The 22826-nt window shown below is 38.6% G+C and overlaps 1 protein-coding gene across 8 annotated transcripts in view; it reads right to left on the reverse strand.

Moving 5' to 3' along the window:
* LOC306873925 (protein SGT1 homolog) overlaps window positions 1-22606 on the reverse strand; it is a 112472-nt gene extending 89866 nt beyond the window's left edge. For all 8 annotated transcript variants that reach the window (XM_079423501.1, XM_079423500.1, XM_079423499.1 and 5 more), the window contains exons 1-2: window positions 22480-22606; window positions 22350-22398 (exon numbers count right to left, since the gene is read on the reverse strand). In XM_079423501.1, coding sequence (XP_079279627.1) covers window positions 22350-22398; window positions 22480-22493 — 63 coding nt within the window. In that variant the 5' untranslated portion in view covers window positions 22494-22606. The remainder of the gene's footprint in view (window positions 1-22349; window positions 22399-22479) is intronic.
* Between the last annotated feature and the right edge of the window lie 220 nt (window positions 22607-22826).

The raw sequence follows: 22826 nt of genomic DNA on the forward strand, positions 1-22826 counted from the left end.
GATCAGTGGATGGGCCATGTTTTAGGTTAGAAAAAATGTTTGAAAATAAATAGCTCATTAAGTAAGAATTATTTGATGCTATTGTGAAGACTAAAGCGAATATAAATATCTAAATGACTGAGTGTGAAACATTATTTACACATTTTTAGGAAAGTAGCGCAGCTGATTTGTTTACTGGGTTACCGGGGTAACGGCAGCGCCCTCTAGTGGCGAATGTGCGTCATTCAGCGCGGCTTCACTTTAACTCGCTCCACTTTTCTTCTCATCTGCGCTCATTTAAATTAAACCGTTGCCTTTTTAAAGTACTAAAGTAATCATATGAGGCTGCATCGCAATTTTTCCATAAATAAACAGAATAAATTAATACGTTTGTTATAGGCTACTGTATAAGTTAGGCTGTTTTGTATTCGCACTTGTGCTCCTAAATACATTTTCCAGTTCGCACACATTTTATATATATATACACATATATAAAAAATTACTAGTGGATGCGCTATACTTTTGTTATTTAGAAAGCGACCAATAATCTGTGACCAATATTTTATATGTAAATTGATTTCTCCTCTCGAACCCGTCTAAAGAGTGTTTTCTCATCACCTCTGCACGTAAATATGACGTATCACAACAACACTACAGAGACTAGTCTTGTCAAAAATATCGATATTTCGATAAATATCGATACTGAAATATCTGAACGGTACCAATATTAATTTCCCGAAGTATCGATACACCGATACTAGCCGAGCTGTCACTTTCACTTCTCTCCAAAGGCGCGTTGACAAGCACCACACGTGACCCCACTCGTCTCCTTCGTTCTGGTTAAATAGCAAAAGTGAAGTGAATAGAAAGATGACTGCTCTGGTTGTTAAAGAACTATCTGTAGGATCTATGATCTCCGCGATGCAGAGAACGCGCACAGAATCCAGTCATAAACACGGAATTTACAGTTTAACGCGGAATGTCACAGGATTTGTCAAAGTTTGGATGAATTAATCATAAGTAGGTCATTACACTTAAATCAAATCGCGATATGGACTAGTATCTGTAAATATTAAGCTGCAAAAGTGGATTTAAATATGAATCCTGCATGTTCTGCGCGTTTCTGTGTGAATGTGCTGCGCGTGCGGTTTTGTTTACTAATGTGGCGCTCGCGGTGATTTCAGCGTCTGCCGTCTCAATGTGGACATAAATACGGTTTAACAGCCTATTAAAGACCGTGTACCAGAAATAGGCTATATTACTATTATTTAGTAGAATGTACATAATACTACTACTTACTACTACTGTTAATTTTTTTTAAAGAAAAAAAATCACAAAATATTTTAATTTTAATAGTAAATCCCCTTCATTTGCCAAAAATGTAAATGTTTAATTTTCATTAATTCAAATATAAATTAATTAAAATAGTTTTATGCCTTCATCTGATATCCAGTAAATTTAAATACACAACACAGAATTTCTGAGGGGGAAAACACATTTCATAAGGCTACTGTAAGAATAAATAAAAATAGTTTGTATGCATTCAAATAATAGACATGCTAAAACACAGAATTTGGTAACAATAAAACATAAGGTGAGAAAAAAATAAAACATTTCATACGGCCCTAAACGTGTCATTTTTGTTACACTTTTAATAAATTTAATGTTAAATTGTATAATTTTCATGATTTTAATGAATTAGACATGCTTTTAGATTAATAGCATTTAATTTGACCATTAAAAAAAAAAAAGAGTCCAGAAAAATTAAAACGGAAAAAAACGGAATCCAGAAAAATTAAAATGGAAAAAAATTGAATGTAGAAAAAAATAAAACGGAATTTGGGGAAAAATAAAACTGATTTCATAGGGCCCTATATCTGGAAATATTTTGGTTATGAAGCAAATGAGAATATCAACAAATAGAACTTTGGATTTTAATTAGTACATGTATTAGTAAACGTTAGTTTCAATTAACATTTAATTAAGATTAATAAAAGATTAATAAATAAATCAACAAATGCAGTACCTCAAGACATTTTTTTGTTCATGTAAAATATACTGCATGTTCTCGACTTGTTACATTTATCTTTAAATTAAAAAAAAATACCCCCTTAATATTGTGGCAGTTTTTTTCACCGTGGTATCGAAAATGGTATCGAGTATCGATATTTTTCAAGGTATCGTATCGAAGTTAGAAATTCCAGTATCGTGACAACACTAACAGAGACCCAAGAAAAAGTGGGGATTAAAGTCCAAAACCTGACCTCAAATAACCTAACAAATCAATCGGGGCTAAAGCGGTTCTATAAACGACAAATTAAATTCACACAATCTCACCAATTTGTGCACGCTTATTCTTACGCAGACCTTAATGTCGATCATGGATCAAATCGATCCACCATGGCAAACAGCGAATATATTTGAGACATTGTGTTTTCCTCAGTGCGTAAGTGACATATCACAGGTATATTGCTCATCTGTAAATGTTAGAAAGTCATGCAAACATATCTATTTTACTGTCAGGAGTGCGCGAGGCACGCAAGAGCAACGAGCGCTGTTGCACGCATGCGCTAAACAGATGGAGCGTAGTCGATATATACACACACACACACACACACACATATACATACAATATCTCACAAAAGTGAGTACACCCCTCACATTTCAGCAAAAATTTTAGTATAATTTCTCAAGGGACAATACTGCACAAATGAAACTTAGATATATTTTAGAGTAGTCAATGTACAGCTTGTATAGAAGTACAAATTTACTGTCCTCTAAATATAACGCAACATATAACCATTATTGTCCAAATAACTGGCAACAAAAATGAGTAAACCCAAACTGAACGTCAAAACTGTGTCCAAAGTGTCAATATTTTGTAGGGGCACCATTGTTATCTAGCACTGCCTTAATCCTCCTGGGCATGGAATTCACCAGAGTTCCACTCCTCCATAATGACATCACGGAGCTGCTGGATGTTAGACACATGGTGCTTCTCCACCTTCAGCTTGAGGATGCCCCACATGTGCTCAATAGGGTTCAGGTCTGGAGACATACTTGGCCACTCCATCACCTTCAGCAGCAAGGCAGTTGTCATCTTGGTGGTGTATTTGTGGTGGTTATGTTGGAAAACAGTTTCTGAATGGAGGGCATCATCTTCTGCTTCAGAATGTCACAGTACATATTGGAATCCATGTTTCCCTCAATGAATCGCACAGTACCAGCAGTAGTCATGCAGCCCCAGACCATGATGCTAGGAAGTCATGGCCTAATGGTTAGAGAGTCGGACTCGTAATCCAAAGGTTGCGGGTTCGAGTCTCGGGCCGCCAGGGATTGTAGGTGGGGGGAGTGAATGTACAGCGCTCTCTCCACCCTCAATACCACGACTGAGGTGCCCTTGAACAAGGCACCAAACCCCCAACTGCTCCCCGGGTGCCGCAGTATAAATGGCTGCCCTCCGGGTGTGTGTGTGTTCACGGCTGTGTGTGTTCACTTTGGATGGGTTAAATGCAGAGCACAAATTCCGAGTATGGGTCACCATACTTGGCCGTATGTAACGTCACTTTCACTACCACCACCATGCTTGACTGTAGGCAAGGCACAATTTTCTTGGTACTCCTCACCAGAGCGTCGCCACACATGCTGGACACCATCTGAGTCAAACCAGTTTACGTTAGACTCATCAGACCACAGGACATGGTTCCAGTAATTCATGCTCTTGGCCAGGTTGTCTTCAGCAAACTGTTTGCAGGCTTTTTTGTAGGCTTCCTTCTGGGACGACGGCCATGCAAACCGACTTGTTGCAGTGTGTGGCGTATGGTCTGAGCACTGGCAAGCTGGCCTACCACTTCTGCAACCTCTAAAGCAATGCTGGCAGCACTCATGCGTCTGTTTTTTGAAGCCAGCTTCTGCACCTGACGCACAGCACAAGGACTCAACTTCTTTGATCGACCCTTGCAAGGCCTGTTCTGAGTGAAACCAGTCTTGGAAAACCTCTGTATGACCCTGGCCACTGTACTGTAACTCAGTTCCAGGCTGTTACCGAACTTCTTATAGCCTAGGCCATCTTTGTGGAGAGCAACAATTCTAATTCTCAAATCCTCAGAGAGTTCTTTGCCATGAGGTGCCATGTTGAACATCCAGTGGTCAGTATGAGAGAATTGTTCTCAAAGCACCAAATTTTAACTGCTCTAATACAAGATACACAAATTTGTATGGTCCTGTCAAGCAGACAAAACATGAACATGATGAATAGGACATGTGGCTTTGCATGGTTAAACGATGTATGGCTGGGGAAGTTGTGGCCTAATGGTTAGAGAGTCGGACTTGTAATCCGAAGGTTGCGGGTTCGAGTCTCGGGCCGGCAGGGATTGTAGGTGGGGGGAGTGAATGTCCAGCGCTCTCTCCACCCTCAATACCACGACTGAGGTGCCCTTGAGCAAGGCACCGAACCCCCAACTGCTCCCTGGGCGCTGCAGCATAAAATGGCTGCCCACTGCTCCGGGTGTATGTTCACGGTGTGTGTGTGTTCACTGCTGTCTGTGCACGTTGGATGGGTTAAATGCAGAGCACGAATTCAGAGTATGGGTCACCATACTTGGCTGAATGTCACTTCACTTATCACTTAGGGTGTACTCAGTTTTGTTGCCAGCTTTTTTGACAATAATGGCTGTATGTTGAGTTATTTTCAGAGGACAGTAAATCTTTACTGCTATACAAGTTGCACATTGACTAAAATATATCCAAGTTTCATTTCATAGTAGTGACCCTTGAAAAGATACTAAATTGATTGCCAAAATGTGAGGGGTGTACTCACTTTTGTGAGATACTGTACATATATACAGAGCTGGTTAGTAACTGATTACATGTAATCTGGATTACGTAATCAGATTCCAAAAATTAAGTACTTGTAATTAGAGTAAGTTACATTTTAAAGTGCTCGTAATCAGATTATAGTTACTTTTTCATTCATTTATTGATTCTCTCTAATTCCCCTTTCTAAAATAGTCTACCGCTTATATACACTCCAGTTTTGTGGACATTCACACTAGGGGTGTGCGATACATATTGTCTGCAATAAGATCCTAATTGTTGTTTTAACGATGTGCGATTTGACATTATCAAGTATTTAGCAAAATCATTCAAAACACATCCTCAGAGTGCACTCATACATTACGGGAAGTCTCGTGCACATTTCATGAGTTCACGCTTACATATAATACAGTGCCCTCCAAAAGTATTGGAACAGTAAAGACAAAATTGCTCTGTTGGCTGTGGAGTCAAGACATTTACAAATATGATTAAAAGATGAATATGAGACAAAACTACAGAATGCCACATTTTATTAAGTGATTCAACACACAGATGTTTTACCAGCTAAGAAGTTCAGCACTTTTAGAGTTCATCCTACTCATTGATGTGAGCATAAGTATTGGGACAGTTAAACATAAGGCAGATATAAAAGATTAAAAGCTATTATTTAGTTGCAGATCCCTTGCGCAAAATCACAGCAGTGAGTCTGTGACCCGTAAACATCACCAGACTCTTGGTCTCATCCTTTGAAATACTTTTCCCAGCCTTTAATGCAGCCAATTTCAATTGTTGCTTGTTTTGGGGAGTTTCTACCTTTACTCTCCTCTTCAGCTAGTGAAATTCATGTTCAATCGGATTTAAATCTGGAGATAGACTTGGGCAATCTAAGACTTTCCATTTCTTTGCCCTTATAAATTCCTTGACTGAACAGGCAGGGTGTTTTGGATCATTGCCCTGATGCAATATGAAGCACTTCCCAATGAATCTGGTGGCATTTTCTTGAATATTGGTAGGCAAGATGGTTTTGTACCCTTCCAAATTCATTCTGCTACTGTCATCATACATTAAGTCATCAGTAAAGTTGAGAGACCCTGTTCCAGAGACAGCCATGCATGCCCATGCCACGACAACACCTCCACCATGCTTAACAGATGAGGCTGTATGCTTGGGAGTATTTGCAGTTCCCTTTTTTTCTCCACATCTTTGTCTCATCAGTCCATAAACACAGTTCCAAACTCTTCTGGCTCACCTTTGTGCTTTTTTTCAAACTCTAATCTTGCCTTTCTATATTTGGTGGTCAGAGGTTTGCATCTTGCTGTTTAGCATCTGTAATTCTGTGTCAAAATCTCCTGAGGACAGTAGATTGTCAGAGCATCGCCCCAGCTTTCTGGAAGTTGTTGGTGATTTTACAGACACGTCTTTTAGGATTCATTTTTACAGCTTTTATGATTTGACTGTCATCAACTACTGTTGTTTTCTCAGCCGATCAGGTAGTTGTTGGTTGCTGGTGGTTTCCAAACTCTTGATTTCTCCATGCCCTTCGTTTTTGCTATAGCGCTAATTGACTTCCTCTTTTCTTTTAGCATCCAAATCACTTGCTTTTCTCTCAAAGTCAGCTCCCTCGTCTTCATCCTGGTTTGTGTGTGTCATCATCGAATGCAAGATTCAGAATACAGAAGTAATGGATATAACTGATGACACATTCCCTGCTTTAAATATCTGAAGAATTAATGCAACAGGACACAGCTGATCACTTAGAAAGACCTGTGAGGCAACTGTACTTATGCTCACATCAGATAGGGGGATGAAACTGTAAAAGTGCTGAACTTCTTAGCTGGTAAAACATCTGTGTGTTGAATCACTTAATAAAATGTGACATTCTGTAGTTTTGTCTCATATTCATCTTTTAATCATATTTGTAAATGTCTTGACTCCACAGCCAACAGAGCAATTTTGTCTTTACTGTTCCAATACTTTTGAAGGGCACTGTACACACACACACACACACACAGACACACACGTATAGCATGTTGTTACCTAATAAGTATCAGCTGTACACAAAGTGATTAACATTTGTTTTTACAGTATCACATAGGAAAATATTGTGTCAATAATGCAAAAGGACAATTGGGCCAACTCAACCAGAGGTTCCCGGCTCAAATTTTAGATTTTGCTAAAAAAAATTCTGAAGACATACAGACATCTATAGTGATGAAAGCCAAAATATTAAATTTACTGAGTAATCCACTCTTTTGTAGAGGGGGGTCAAAATGACAATTTTCACCTGAAATTCACAGCCAAATTACAAGGGGGTAAAAAATTACTTTAGAAAGATGGAAGCATCATAATGTTATTGCTAGATATGTTAGTAAAATCTGTTCACTTTAGCAATCTTAATTGCATTATGTGCAAATGGTGACCATTCAAAAACAGGGAAACAGCATCAAGTTTTTTCTCTAAAAGTTTGCATGCCTGTAATTCAAAAAGTATTAAAGATATCGTAATGCCCTTTTAGATATTGGGTCTTAAACTTTGCTTCTGGCATCTTTATTTTTAAGGCCCTATATGGTTTGGTTCTAGAGATATTGGAATTTAAATATGGCTTCAGGAGTAAATTATTAAAATGTACATATTTTCAGTGGTCAAAAACCAAATGTGGCTCAATTTGCAAAAAAATTATAATTTTTTCTTTTAAAGATGAATGTCTGAAGAAAACAATGTTGAAACTACAGATGTATCTCGTTCAGTTCTGTCAAAACAACTGCACTGAACATACCTGTCTGAGTGCCATAAATATTATTTTTCCAAAGTTTGCATGCCTATAAATCAAGAGATATTAAAAGATATTGCAATATGATTTTAGATTCTAGTTCTTAATAAACTTTTCTTTTGGAATCTTCATTTTCAAGGCCCTACATCGTTCAGTCATATGGGGACCTCAATGAGGCTCTATTTTCAGATTGTTGAATATTACCCATGTTAGTGGCTGAAAAGTAAATGTTGGTCACTTTGTATACAGCTGATACTTATTGTATTGGTGATACCGGTGTTAAGCCACAACACCGGTTACGTCACTTGCCCACCGCGGCACCGTTCCGCAGTCATTTTAATTTAGTAATAAAAATCATTTAGTTCAGTTAGAGAACAGACACTACAATTAAAACTGAACGCGGCTGCTCAATGCAGCACACCGAATGAACGACAGTCTCGCATCACAGATCAGATTTCATTTATCACGTGAAGAGTGAGTCGAGCTGACTGACAATAAGAGTGAGGTGGGACAGACAAGACGATGGCAGAAGAGTTTCAAACGAAATGTAAAAGCGCCTGTTTTAAAAAAATATTTTGGATTTTGAAAAAGCCTGTTGACCTGCCATTTATCTGTGATATTGGAAGGTTTTTTTAACATTCATTTCTCATTTGTTTGGTTCCACGTATTTGCTGATTTTTATTTTAACTGTGATTTTTCCCCCATTATTTTACATCAAGGTGTATGCAGTCCGTGCCTCCAAACTTTCTTAATCGTTTTGCTAATAAACATTCTACGTTTTATAATTATTTGTTCCTCTGTCTTTACTGATTTTCAGTTTTGTTTACCTATTTAAAATTTTTAAGTAATTTGTTATTTTATATTATGCATATAGCATGGTGTATTTTTATTCATTTTGTTAATAAAAAGTTACATGTTATATTTTGATGTAGCTTGAATTGAATTCAAGCAATTGATGCCGAATTGCTAATTTAACAGTGAAAGTAAAATGCGCACGGTGCTTACAACACTAACCGAAATTTGAACAGTAAAATACATTTACTGATACTGTAAAATGTATATACTTTTTTTTACTATAAAACTGCAAAGGATTATGGGAAAATATATGGTCACTACTGTATTCTTCACTACTGTAAATCAATTTACAGTAAACTGTAAAATTACAGTAGTGAACTTTCCCGCAAAAACTGACCAATGGCAAGGGAGATTTCTTTTATTTACCATTTGGTAGAAGCAGCCGTAAAAAGACAAGAGAAATGTTGCACTGTTAACTGGACAAAAAGATTAGTATATTATTTCTGTTTTATGCAAAACTGAGATATTTTAAGATGTTTTAACTTGTCAACAGCAAACTAACATTATTCATCATATCGTTTTTCATGTCGGGAGTTGGGGCCTTTTTTTCTGACTGACGGCTGGATTAACATCGACTGGTGAGTAAATTAAGGTCACCTATATTAGTCAAAATAAACCTTAGTTAAACCGAGAAATAGGGCTGGGTATCGTTCAAAAATGTTCGATACCGATACCTTGAGTTTGATACAGGTTCCTGAACGATACTTTTTTCGATACCAATTTTATGAAAACACTTTTAACAAGATTACATTATCTCAAAATTTTGGTTTTATTTTTTTCAGGTTGTTGACATGTATACAGACTCAAAGACTCATCTCCTGAGCCACTGCTCAAAGGAACAAAATATAGCTAACACAAAGTTTACACTAGTGCGTGCTCGTTTTAAAACGCATAGCTCAGACAGAATCATAATTTCTATTAATTTATTCTAGGTTGTTAAAGACTTCAAGAAATGTAAAATCTTTATCCACTTTCATAAGTGGATATTGTAAGGTTAATTACATTATAATATTAATACGTAATTTAAACAAATAGTTTAATTTAGCTCAAAGGGAATCATTTATGATTTTATAGGGATTTGAACAGAATCAGTGTTACGGCGATTCACTGAACGAGCCGTATAACAAACTCTGCACTGGATATTACAATCCCAAATATAGTGAAAACACTATTAAATAGCACAGTAACGAAATCGACAGATTAAGGCATTAACTTGTGAGCAGAAAACACAAGATACTTCTCTTTTAAAATATAAATCAGATTTTATTTATATAAACCTAAGACATAAACTAATCTAACACATGAACACAAGCATTCACACATTCACACGTTGCAGAAAGAGAGAGAGTGAGGAAAGGATGAGTTTAAGAGAATGGAAATGTGAAATCCCAAGTTCACAGCAATATGTAATATTGCATAGACCTGAACAACCATCAATCACTTATTTAACCCTCGCTTTGAGTTTCTCAATGAGGCTAAAATTTACATTAAAGTCACCAATTCAGTATTTGGAGGCATTGCTTGCTTGCCTGTGTTACGGGGTTTCCTTTGTGTCGTCCTTGCAGACAGGGGGTTCCCCGAAGTGTCTGATTGGCTGGAGGTTCAGTAGTCTTTGAAGTGATGTCTCTTGGGCGTTGGCTGAGGATGCAGAGTTCTTTCTGGTTGAAGTTTGAAGCGGGTCGGAGCTGGACTTTAGCAAACTTACATTAGAACACGAAACTCCACGGAAAGAAAATAAACTAAAGTAAAATAATAAAATAAAATGATGTAACGCGACTAAGTTGTTTTCCTTCTCATTATGGCACGTGGGCCAGAGCATGCTCAAAGAGCAGCACGCGGTGAGAGGGACGAGAGAGTCAGAGAGTAAAAGGCAAGAGTGATGTAACAGAGAGAAGAGAAAGAATGGAGGATGTCCTGAGGTTTTAAACTCAGCTTCTGGACCGTCCTATCTGGACGCCTTGACCAATTAGACACTGTCCTTGCTTAGCTAGGGTGTGTTCTTCAAATCATAAATCAGCTTGTTATCAGTCACATGGTCCGAATTTTACAAGCTATGGCCAAGTATACCTTATTGAACATGATTTCATAATAAGACTATGATGCATTTGACAAAGAATTGACAGGAAGAAACATTTCAAGCGTGAATTCTCAAACTCATAGATACTAAACATGCAATAGGTCTCTTTAAGGCTCGAGCCATTCAATACTTATTAAAAGCAAGACATATTGAGTTATTAAAACAAGGATATTCAAATGGGTTACATACACAATATGCAGTTATGCATAGAAATTATTAGTTTCATTAAAATTGAAAATGAAAGTCTTTATGTGGTTCTATGGAGAACGAGGCATGTTCTTTAGAGAAGGAATGTTGGTTTGGAAGGTCTTTTATGTGTGGAGACACGCCCGAAAGAGTCTGTAGCTAATGATTTTCTATCACAGGTTTACGTGTGAACATCAGTCTTGATTACTTGCAACCAATTTGACAGTCTCCTTCTTGAATTGGAATTATCAATAAGTGTTTCTTTTTTCCTCAGTGTTGTAAGTTGTTTGGTGAAAAAGGCTTGCTAGTTGGGAGTTGCTTGCCCCAAACTAGATTTATGACGTCCTGTTCCTTAAGGCCTCTCTGCATTCCAGCTCCTCAGGTTTCAATGTTCCAATGCATCTTAAAAATGGTCTGATTCAGTCTATGATATCCTACATCTCCCCCTTTCGATCGGCGAGGTGTTTAGTTGAAGACGTCGTCGAGCGCTGGAAACACAAAGGCAGAAGAAGCAGACAAGAACACAGCAAACAACAAGACAACACCTCCATAACAGTTACTGTATTGGTGCAGGTCCTCAGGTTATTTGAGGTACAGACGGTTATATTCAATTAGTCAGTATGGTTTAGTAAATTGAACAATTCAATTTGGAAATTGTTGTTCTAATTCGGTTGAATACTTTGATCCTTCGATCAAGTTTTGTGATTTAAATTTGTTTGTTCCTTCTAAGTTGTCTTAACTTATGAATGTTCACCTTTAGTTTCTGGTGGCATCATTTGTGGTAAAATGAATTGACCTATCGTGCATGGAGCTCTCTGGCTTCCATTCAGTTTAGAGTGGCTTGCGGATATTAGGTGTGACGAGTCAATCCTAATATCAGACCTTTGACCCTTGCAGGGTGTCTAGGTGTTTCACCTACTAAAGAAAGAGGGGAAGGAAAAGTATAGGTGAAAGAAGAACAAAACAAAAACAAAGCTGCTGTGGGTTTTCCTAGCGTGGTTTGCAACTTCTGTTGAGCTAGGATGTCATGTGCAGCTAGGGAGTAATGTACCTTAACTTAGTGTCAGGTGTTCTACCTATTGTGAGGATAGCTGCATGTTTCTTCACGGTGGTGTATGTAACATTGTCATGCTCCAATTTGTATATTCTTACTTGTGAGAAGAATATGTTTGTGGAATGTGTTATCAGTAGATGTGGTTACCTCTGGGTATAGGTAATGTTATGTGTGTTAGTGGTGTAGTGTAGGTGTGGTCAGATCTGTTTCAGTCTGTGTTGTCTTCCCCCTTTTCTGGTATGTCAGTGAAGACTGGCCCTCTGCATCCTTGGCGTGGATGAGGGCGTGTCCATGATCTAATGGGGGTCAGTCCAGCAAGGCAGGAAGTTCTTAAGCAGACAGTCAGAGGTAGTTTGGCATGGCTGTGTGAAGCTGGGGTGCAAACTTCGTCTCCTATGTTGCATTCCTCTTGTGCTGCCTTCTGGATGTGGCAGACTTTCTGACCTTCTGTGCTTTGGTGGTTGCTGTTGCACAGACGTGAATGTGGTTCTTGAAGTTTTAGTTCATTTAGCAGTTTGCTAGTGAGTGATGGGTGACTGAGGTGATGTTCTCTGGTACCTCAGTTTTCATCATTGGTTGGCCGTGAGAGACTTGTTCATTCTGGGTGGTTGTTGAACAGGTGCTTGTCATCTCTGATATGGTGTTGTACCATGTGATCACCGGCCTTCCGTTCTGTCGCTGGTCACAGCGAGCATGACTCAATTTTGTAGTCATCCGTGTTCAGCTTATCTTGAAGGAACTCTTTCAGTTGTTTCATGACTTGTTCCATGTCTTCTGATGGTAAGCTGTCTTGCTCTTGTGCATACTCAGCGCTGTGCATGTCTGAGTGGTGCTGAGGTGGGTTTCGTTGTTGCTTACCCACACGAGTCGCTCTTGGATGAGTCAGGCGATTACCTTTGGATGTCTGGTTAGGTTTCCAGTTGTTGTGGTTTCTTGAGAAGCGTGGCTGGTCCCATGGATTTTTCCAGCGGTTGGGCTGATAGCTGTCGTGGACATGGGGGTCACGTTCTCTGTGCTCTTGAGGGAGGACTCTGGTGTCGTGATGCAACTGGGTGTCGTCCAGTGCAAAGCTTGAGTCTTTGTTGACAGAGTTCAAGAGTGTGGAGGTTGTGTTACCTTTCTTTGAGGCCATCTTCTGCTTGTTGTAGGCCTTCTGTGTTAGGTCACGCAACTGTTGGGTGGTCATGGAGTGTGGACAGGCCATGACGCCTAGATGGTGGCTGACTCCGGGGTGCAGATTTCTTAGGAAGAGGCTTTTGAAGTTCACATCCTCTTCAAGGTCAGGTTCGTTGTGTGCACCGAAGTAGGCTTGTCGGAGTCGGTTGTAGTAAGCTTGTGGAGCCTCTTGTCGACCTTGTTTGGTTTCTAAGGCAGTTAACAGTCCATGTTCAGATTCAGAGTCTGTAAATTCTTTAATCAGGACTTCACGAAGTAGCTGGTAGTCTGACTTCGTTCGACTGGGCTGTCGATCTAGAAAGTTTCGTACCTCGGAACTGGACGTGGCTCTAAGGAGGTACAACCTGTCTCTGTCAGTCACATGAGGTCTCATTTCCAGATAGAAGTCGATATCTTGAAGATGGGCCTGAATGGTGTGGCCCTCTGTGGAGTTCGGGTTGAACTTGCTGATGTTTTTAGACAGCTTGTCGAGGTCTTTGATGGTCATCCCATGTGCAGCTCCGAGGTCTGCTTGGATGGGAGGTTTACTTTCGTTGACAGGAAAGAGTTCTGTGGCGAAGGCAGGTGAGGTTTTGGGTTGTGGCTCTTCGCTTCTTTCGCTGTATACCAGTTCTTGGATGTGGGACTCTGCTCTGCTCAGCAGAGGTGAGGCTGAGAGCTGCTTCTCTCGCCTTGGCTCTTGTTTCTGCTCATTAGCATGTTTAAGTTCTTTTCTGACCATGTAGAGCTGATCGTTGGTATCGTCTATTTGTTGGGTCAGAGTGTCTATTTTAGAACTGTACCTTTCAAGGTGGTCTTTCAAGGCACTGATTTCAGCATTCTTGTCGCTGATGTCATGCTTGGCTTTCTCTAGGAGCTGTTCAGCATACTGGAGTCTGTTTACCAGGTCTTTCTGGGCAGCCTTTGCATGTTGTTGGTCGAGCTGAGCTGCTGTCAGGGCTGCTTGGAGCTCCTTAACTTGTTCCGTTGATTCCTGCTCCCTCTCGTTGGGTGCTTTGTGTTGATCTTGAACTTCCACTTCCAGCTTGTCTATGCGGCGTAGAACACGTGTCAGCTCCTCTTGAAGGTGGGTGACGTGCTTGTCGCTCAGTTTCAGCTGGGTTGTGAAGGCATAGCTTAGAGAGCTGGAGATTTTGACTAGCTCCTCGTGGTTGTTGTTCTGGCTTGAATCTTGTGTCAGGAATCTTCTCAGGCTTAAGATTATTATTAAAAATAATAACAGTTCAAGGGTCTTGGGGGTGAGGCTGTCTGTCGTGGCTCTCAGCCAAGTGTTCCCATCTTCCCCTTGTGCAAAGGGGTTTGCAGTCTGCGGCATGTTGGCACGCTAGGGAGAAGAGAGACTGACACAGATCTGTGTGGAGTAAAAGCCTATGTGTAGGTGAGGCAACTAAGTGTTGTGTCAGTGATTTTGAACCACTAATGTAGTGTGGTGGTGACGACTGTGTTGGTCGCAGTGTCTAGGTGGTAGACTAAAGATGTGAAGACTTCGTCACTCTAATGAGGAAGAGGGGAAAGAGAGAAACAGGTGAAAAGCAAATTCAATTAAAATAAACAATTCCCTTTTTTTTCAAATGAGAAATTATTTATTTAATTTTTTTCAATTAAATGTTATCAAGAGGCAAACAATATTATTAAATCTCTGTTCTCGACAGATGAATATAATAATAATTCTGATATCTCTTTTTAGTCTGACAGGATTGACAACGTACACCTTACAGTTGGACCGCTCACCAGGGAGGCTGCAAAGGCAACGGTTGCTCAAAACGTCTCTATTAAAATTGATCTCAGCGTTGCATGAGATGTTAAAATTTTGATTGCGTTTTTAATGTAGGGAGGTTAGGAAGAACGATTACAATCAAATTCGTAAAGATGATTAGTCCTTTTGACAAGCTTGTGTATCTCATTCACTTAGAATTGATTGATGGTTCTTACAGGTCCCCACAAATGTGAAAAGTGAAGATGAAAGAAAGCAGGAGAGAACAGGAGAGAAGAGAAAGAGACAGTAAATGCTAGTCCACTAGCAAGCAGTTATGCCGACTACGAGTAGAGCGTTGTTTTCAGTTGCTACACAACTTAACAAAAATAAATTTTGGTGAAAGAGATTTGTCTCTTAAATTTATTTGAACTCGTAGTGACGGATAACAATGTCTCCTATTAATGCTCAGGTGAGACAAAGTAAAATTGAAATTAAATAAAGGAGAAAATCAGTAAATAAAAATAGAAAATAGTGGCTAAGTCTATAACCAAAACAGGAAGAATGAGGGAATAAAACGCAATAAAGTAATGAGTGAGTATAAGTCTGAATAGAATCTATTAATATGGGTAATAAATCGATTAGATAGAATAAGTTTACTTAAACTTTCCAAGTTCAAGACTTATTTGTATCTAAAATGATTAGGCCCAGAAGAGAATAATAGAAGTATTGATCATATGAAATGATCTGAGGGAAATTTGAATGATTCCAAATAAATTTAATGTTTTAATTAAATTTTGAATTTGGCACAATTAATAATTGTGAACTAGTATTTCCCTTTCTAGTAAAATGCAAATAAGTGGTAAGAAGTGAGAATTTAGAGAAATAAGAAAGAGGAAGACCAACAAGTCTATTAGTTGAGAGGTGTTTAAAGGGTTAAACCACTTTAGCTTTCCAAACATACACACTGTATTAAACCACCGGAGGTTAATGCTAACTGCTAACCTTTGAGGCTAATCTTTAGCATAAACTTGTACCAGGTAAACAACTGTTTCGTTAGCTTTAGAGTTTGTTTACATCAGCATCAATGTGCTGCGCGTGCGCAGTACAAAGTTGCTCCGGAAGTAGGTTAAGACTTCCGTGTCACGATCGTAACTGTGGAAACCAAAACAAACGTTGCATTGCCAGTACAGTTAAGCATGTTACATGAAATGTCAGCGCATTTCCACACTGTACAAATAAACAACACCGCTTTTAGCTGTTCTGCGATGTGGCGCTTAAACTCTCAGTTCGTTCAGAGTTAAACTTTATTAAAATAGCAGCTTGGTACTGCAGGGAAACAGTGCTGTATCAGAATATAACGCATAAACACAACAGGTTTTCTTCGCTGTTGGTTCAAAGTTAAACTTTACTTGATAAAGCTTTTAAAACTCCCATTAAAATCTCCCGGACACACGCGGTGTTGAGCGAGATTAACTTCACTTAGTGAACAGTTACACAAACAGACAAGCGTTATTGTCTAATGTTTAACTGAGGGAGTCATAGATGATTTAACAATGGAACACGCACTGCTAATCAAACTATGAATAATAATGGCTCTGATAAATAGGATTGAGGAACACGCTCAAAACTATTCTTTATACACTGATTTATTTCCCGTTTAATCACTGCAGTTTAGCTTCGTTCTGCTAACAGACTGAGATTCAGGAGAATAGCTACTGACTGACCTGGAACCCGCAGGACATCACTTCAACTATAAATAAAAGGCATTACAGAAAGAGAGGAACACGCTCAATTTCGACCTTATTGTACGATCTCAGATGTTAACTTTAAGTTCACTTACTGCAGTTTGAGAAGCTCTTTTGCTCAGTTACAGCCTTCTCTGTGTTGTTCAAGAGGGGCGCGCGCAGCTGACGCACACACACACACACTAGTCTCTGCTCAGACGCGTCTCTCATTCATTCAAGCGGGGCGCGCGCAGCTGACGTCACTCACGCGCACGCGCACACACACAAGTCTCGTCTCTCATCCGCGGCAATAGAAAAATATTAAATACTTGGTTTATGCTCACAATTTAGATTAATCTGCCCGCATTCTCCACCAATAAAAATGTAGGGGTTTACATTTTATAATATTAATACGTAATTTAAACAAATAGTTTAATTTAGCTCAAAGGGAATCATTTATGATTTTATAGGGATTTGAACAGAATCAGTGTTACGGCGATTCACTGAACGAGCCGTATAACAAACTCTGCACTGGATATTACAATCCCAAATATAGTGAAAACACTATTAAATAGCACAGTAACGAAATCGACAGATTAAGGCATTAACTTGTGAGCAGAAAACACAAGATACTTCTCTTTTAAAATATAAATCAGATTTTATTTATATAAACCTAAGACATAAACTAATCTAACACATGAACACAAGCATTCACACATTCACACGTTGCAGAAAGAGAGAGAGTGAGGAAAGGATGAGTTTAAGAGAATGGAAATGTGAAATCCCAAGTTCACAGCAATATGTAATATTGCATAGACCTGAACAACCATCAATCACTTATTTAACCCTCGCTTTGAGTTTCTCAATGAGGCTAAAATTTACATTAAAGTCACCAATTCAGTATTTGGAGGCATTGCTTGCTTGCCTGTGTTACGGGGTTTCCTTTGTGTCGTCCTTGCAGACAGGGGGTTCCCCGAAGTGTCTGATTGGCTGGAGGTTCAGTAGTCTTTGAAGTGATGTCTCTTGGGCGTTGGCTGAGGATGCAGAGTTCTTTCTGGTTGAAGTTTGAAGCGGGTCGGAGCTGGACTTTAGCAAACTTACATTAGAACACGAAACTCCACGGAAAGAAAATAAACTAAAGTAAAATAATAAAATAAAATGATGTAACGCGACTAAGTTGTTTTCCTTCTCATTATGGCACGTGGGCCAGAGCATGCTCAAAGAGCAGCACGCGGTGAGAGGGACGAGAGAGTCAGAGAGTAAAAGGCAAGAGTGATGTAACAGAGAGAAGAGAAAGAATGGAGGATGTCCTGAGGTTTTAAACTCAGCTTCTGGACCGTCCTATCTGGACGCCTTGACCAATTAGACACTGTCCTTGCTTAGCTAGGGTGTGTTCTTCAAATCATAAATCAGCTTGTTATCAGTCACATGGTCCGAATTTTACAAGCTATGGCCAAGTATACCTTATTGAACATGATTTCATAATAAGACTATGATGCATTTGACAAAGAATTGACAGGAAGAAACATTTCAAGCGTGAATTCTCAAACTCATAGATACTAAACATGCAATAGGTCTCTTTAAGGCTCGAGCCATTCAATACTTATTAAAAGCAAGACATATTGAGTTATTAAAACAAGGATATTCAAATGGGTTACATACACAATATGCAGTTATGCATAGAAATTATTAGTTTCATTAAAATTGAAAATGAAAGTCTTTATGTGGTTCTATGGAGAACGAGGCATGTTCTTTAGAGAAGGAATGTTGGTTTGGAAGGTCTTTTATGTGTGGAGACACGCCCGAAAGAGTCTGTAGCTAATGATTTTCTATCACAGGTTTACGTGTGAACATCAGTCTTGATTACTTGCAACCAATTTGACAGTCTCCTTCTTGAATTGGAATTATCAATAAGTGTTTCTTTTTTCCTCAGTGTTGTAAGTTGTTTGGTGAAAAAGGCTTGCTAGTTGGGAGTTGCTTGCCCCAAACTAGATTTATGACGTCCTGTTCCTTAAGGCCTCTCTGCATTCCAGCTCCTCAGGTTTCAATGTTCCAATGCATCTTAAAAATGGTCTGATTCAGTCTATGATATCCTACAATATTTTATTTTCTTTCACAATATGTTTTATTGTTATTAAATTTTATGTTGTAGTATGTCTAATTATTTGAATGCATAAAAACTACTTCGTTTATTCAAATTTATTCTTAAAACAGCCTTATGAAATGTTTTCTTTTTCCTCAGAAATTCTGTGTTCTGTATCTGGTTTAAAACTTTATTTTGGCAAACAAAATTTTACTATTAAAATTAAAACATGGACGAAATGTTGTGTGATCATTAATTAAAAAAATAAGAGTTTTAATAATTTTAATAGTAGCAGTATGTACACTCTGCTGAACAATATTAATTTATTTCTGCCGCAGTTTCTTCCAAGTTAAACCGAACTTTTATTTTGACGGGTTTCCGGGAATACCTTTACAGTTCTGTGTGTATATGATATGACACAAGTTTTACTCAAATCAAACGGAAAAATGCTCATGAAGTGACTCTCAGAGCAGTTCTGGAGCTATTGTTCATGTGTTTGTGTCCTCATTTAGTGAGACGGCAGATGCTGAAATGTCACACGAGCTTCAGTCTATGTCAAGTAAGTGAAACTGTGTGATATAGAGAGCAGACTGCTCCGTACGCTTTCGAATCGCTCTCGCAGATGCCAAACACTGATCAATCAGCACTTCGTCAAACACATCTAGTGCTGCAGGCTTATTGGCTCACTGACGTTAATGAGATTTACCCCTTAGGTATCGAAATTTGGTACCGAACGACAAGACGTTTTTCGATACTCTGTGGTATCGAGGCAATTTGGTCGGTGCCTAAAAAGTATCGAACTCGATACCCAGCCCTACCGAGAAACGCGTTTGTAGGTTCTGCTGCCCTTTAAGTGAAAGTGACGTGACGTGGTTAACCATACTCGGAATTTGTGCTCTGCAATTAACCCATCCAAAGTGCACACACACCCAGAGCAGGGGGCAGCCATTTATTTAGCCATTTAGAGGGTCCGGTGCCTTGCGTGGTATTGAGGGTGGAGAGAGCGCTGTACATTCACACCCCCCACCTACAATTCCTGCCGGACCTGAGGAGACTCGAACTCACAACCTTTAGGTTACGAGTCCGACTCTCTAACCATTACGCCACGACGTCCCCCAACGCAAGACAGATAATCTGGCGAATCTTTACTTAACCTTAACAACGAACTAACGTGAAATAACGTTACTGACGTTAACGTTACGTTAAAGTGCGTAGGCAACACCACTGTTTCAGTGGAGATTTTAAACAGTATTTTCAAGTACTTCTTTTGTTTGTTTTTCTTCTTTTGAAGTTTCTAGTCTAGATTTCGTCTGCAAGTGTATTTTGGAGCCTCTTCTTGTGAATGTCATAGTATCGATGATAACATCAACTGGTAAATTAATAATGTCAGTTAGCCGAAGTTAACGAACACAGCGAAGCATAATATCTTTTGTACACTGCCTCTTTATCGGAAGTGTAATTCTCTTCAAATGCCATTTAAGTTAAAAACGTATATACCAATGTTGTATGTAATTTTAGAGACTGTCCCTATTCCGTTAGAGACGTAAAATAAAACCGTGAGCTAACATGAAATACTGAGGAAAACGGAATTAAGAAATACCACTGTAAAGTACATCTTTTGTATTTTATTTTCAAGTTTGTGGTGTTGTGGTCATGTCGTCTGCATCGGAGGAGTATTGGAGTCTTTTCCTGTGATTGCCGTCGTAACAACTGGTGAGATTTCATCAACTTAACTAATGTTACTAAAGTAGCAATATTAGCCATGGGCTGCTGTTCTACACTAACTCGCAGAACGAGTTTACTTTTTAAAGAGAGGAACGGGCTAGCAATATATTATAGTAAGTTTTGCTTATAAATATTAAAAACGTGGTAACACTTTACAATAAGGTTCATTAGCTAACATTAACGTTAGTTTAAAACATTAGTAAACATGAATGACATGAACAATACTTACATAAGAATGAACAATACTTCTACAGCATTTATTAATCTTAATGTTAAAAAATAAAATAATGTTAAAAAAAAATAATAATAATAATAATCTGTACTGCGTTAGGCTAACCAAGACTTGTAATAGCACTTGCACGTTGTTGCTCTTTTGTTGGTTTTGATTGCTTCTTATGTCCTAATTTGTAAGTCGCTTTGGATAAAAGCGTCTGCTAAATGACTTAAAAAAAATTAATAAAAAAATAAATAAAAAAATAGTAAGCATGTTATAAATACAGCTATAAATGTTTTGTTCTTGAGCATATATATAATGTTTAATAATTGTATTTTCATACTTTATTAATGATCAATTTAACATTTCTAAATTATGTCATTTACAAACCATTTATTTGAATTTGAATTTTATTTGAAACCAGTTTTTTTAGGAGTTGTCAGTGGTTCATACGATCATTTAGAAAGTAAGTAAATGATTAATAAACTATTTAAATGCCAGAGAACACCTCCCAAAACACAATAGAAAATGTAATGGATTTAAGGGTTATAATGGGAATTGTATTGGTTTTAATGTAAACTATAAAGGTGTCTACTGGTTTTTGATGCATTCTATTGGTGGGCTGTAATCTAGCAGTTGGCAACCAATAGAACAACATTATTATTGGAATAATGCCGAAAACAAAAAGGAATTTTGTCATGGTTTTTATGGAAACTATAAGAATTTCTGTGATGTTTCTATTGTTTTTTCAGCAGGGTAACGATACTCATGCTGTGCTGCACATTACTGACAATATTGAGCTGAAGCTTGGCTTGAAATCGCAATATGTTTAAAAAAAAACAAAAAAAAAAACAAAAATCGCAATTAGATATTTCCCCAAATCGCACAGCCCTAACATGCAGCGTTGTCAAGGTAACGTTTGGTCAGTCATTCCCTTGCCAAGGGAGTTCCAAATGCTTATACGAGACAGTAATGCCCTACACCCTTCAAAGAACACACTTCAAGGGCTTTGCCCTTCGAAAGGAGAAGGGAGTAGGGCATAGGGATGCTCACTTCCGTTTGGAATTTGCCCTTAATTCAGAGATTCCTCTGCGTACCACTAGAGGAAGCTCACATACCACTAGTGCAGTGCTTCCCAAACCTGTCCTGGAGGACCCCTAGCCCTGCGCATTTTGTATGTCTCCCTAATCTAACACACCTAATTCAACTCATCAGCTCGTTAGTAGAGGCCGCAAGACATGAATTGGGTGTTTCTGATAAGGGAGACATACAAAATGTGCAGGGCAGTGGGGCCTCCAGGACAGGTTTGGGAAGCACTGCACTAGTGGTACGCGTACCACACTTTGAGAAGCACTATAGTAGACCATCCAGGAATCTTTGGCATTCTCTTTTCAACATACTATCCACCCAATCTGCTCTAAATAGTATTGAAAATTACTAATATCACATAGAATTTAGGATGGATAGTATGCACATTGGGGGGCAGGCTATGATTTGGGACATGCTAATTCTATTTTCGCATACTATTTAGGACGGATAGAATGCGAATTGGGACGCAGCAAGAACAGATGCTCAAAAAACGGAGAAGAATTGGAGCATGCGCATTGTATACAAACCCAACACAACAAGACGACTAACATGAAACAACATTTTTATTGCACTGTAATGCTAGTTACTAAAAATACAGTCGTTCATTGTTTGTTCATGTTGTTGTTGTTACGTGATGTAACGTTAGCCGAGTCTGACTAGGGTCGAGACGTGGGGTGATGATATCATCGTTTTACAAAATATACGGATTGGCTCTAAATTACCGATACAATACAACATTTTTACGTATTCAGCTAAACACGTCTCCGTGTGGACGGGCCCTTAAAGCTGCCCACCGCTAGAGATCACGTTTGAATTCTAAACACGTCCGGTTAAGACGTTTTTTATGTGTAAACTTCGATAATAGGGGGGTGGGGGGGGGGGGAGAAAACAAAACTAAACACCTACCTCAAGAGCTCTCTGTGGATCCTTGTCTATGAAATTGTCAGAGAAACGCCTGCAATGAAATATCAATGATATACATATATACCTACATATATATGAACGCACTGTATTAAAATGGATTTAAATTACCCACCCGCTGGTTGCCATGGGTCCGCTCTTCGTACTTTCTCTCTTAAGCTCTAGAAAGTTCTGAAAGGAAAGAGAGAGACGCTAAAGGAAGTAAACATGTGGGCCTGTCAACCCCGCTCTACTTCCGGAATGAAGACCTATGGGAAAATACCTGACAAAATACACTGCTTACAAGAATTAGTGGTGAAAACAGATTTATTTATTTATTTGTTTACTTGTTTAGGGAAAATAATAATAGTAATAAAATACTAGTAATAAATAAAAATAAAAAGACATGTACACCAGGCATTCTTAAGACATGGGACAAAACATGTCCAGCAATTGTAACTGCTATTAGATTTAAAAAATAAT

This window comes from Barbus barbus (assembly GCF_936440315.1).
Source record: "Barbus barbus genome assembly, chromosome: 8".
In the NCBI taxonomy this organism is placed as follows: domain Eukaryota; kingdom Metazoa; phylum Chordata; class Actinopteri; order Cypriniformes; family Cyprinidae; genus Barbus; species Barbus barbus.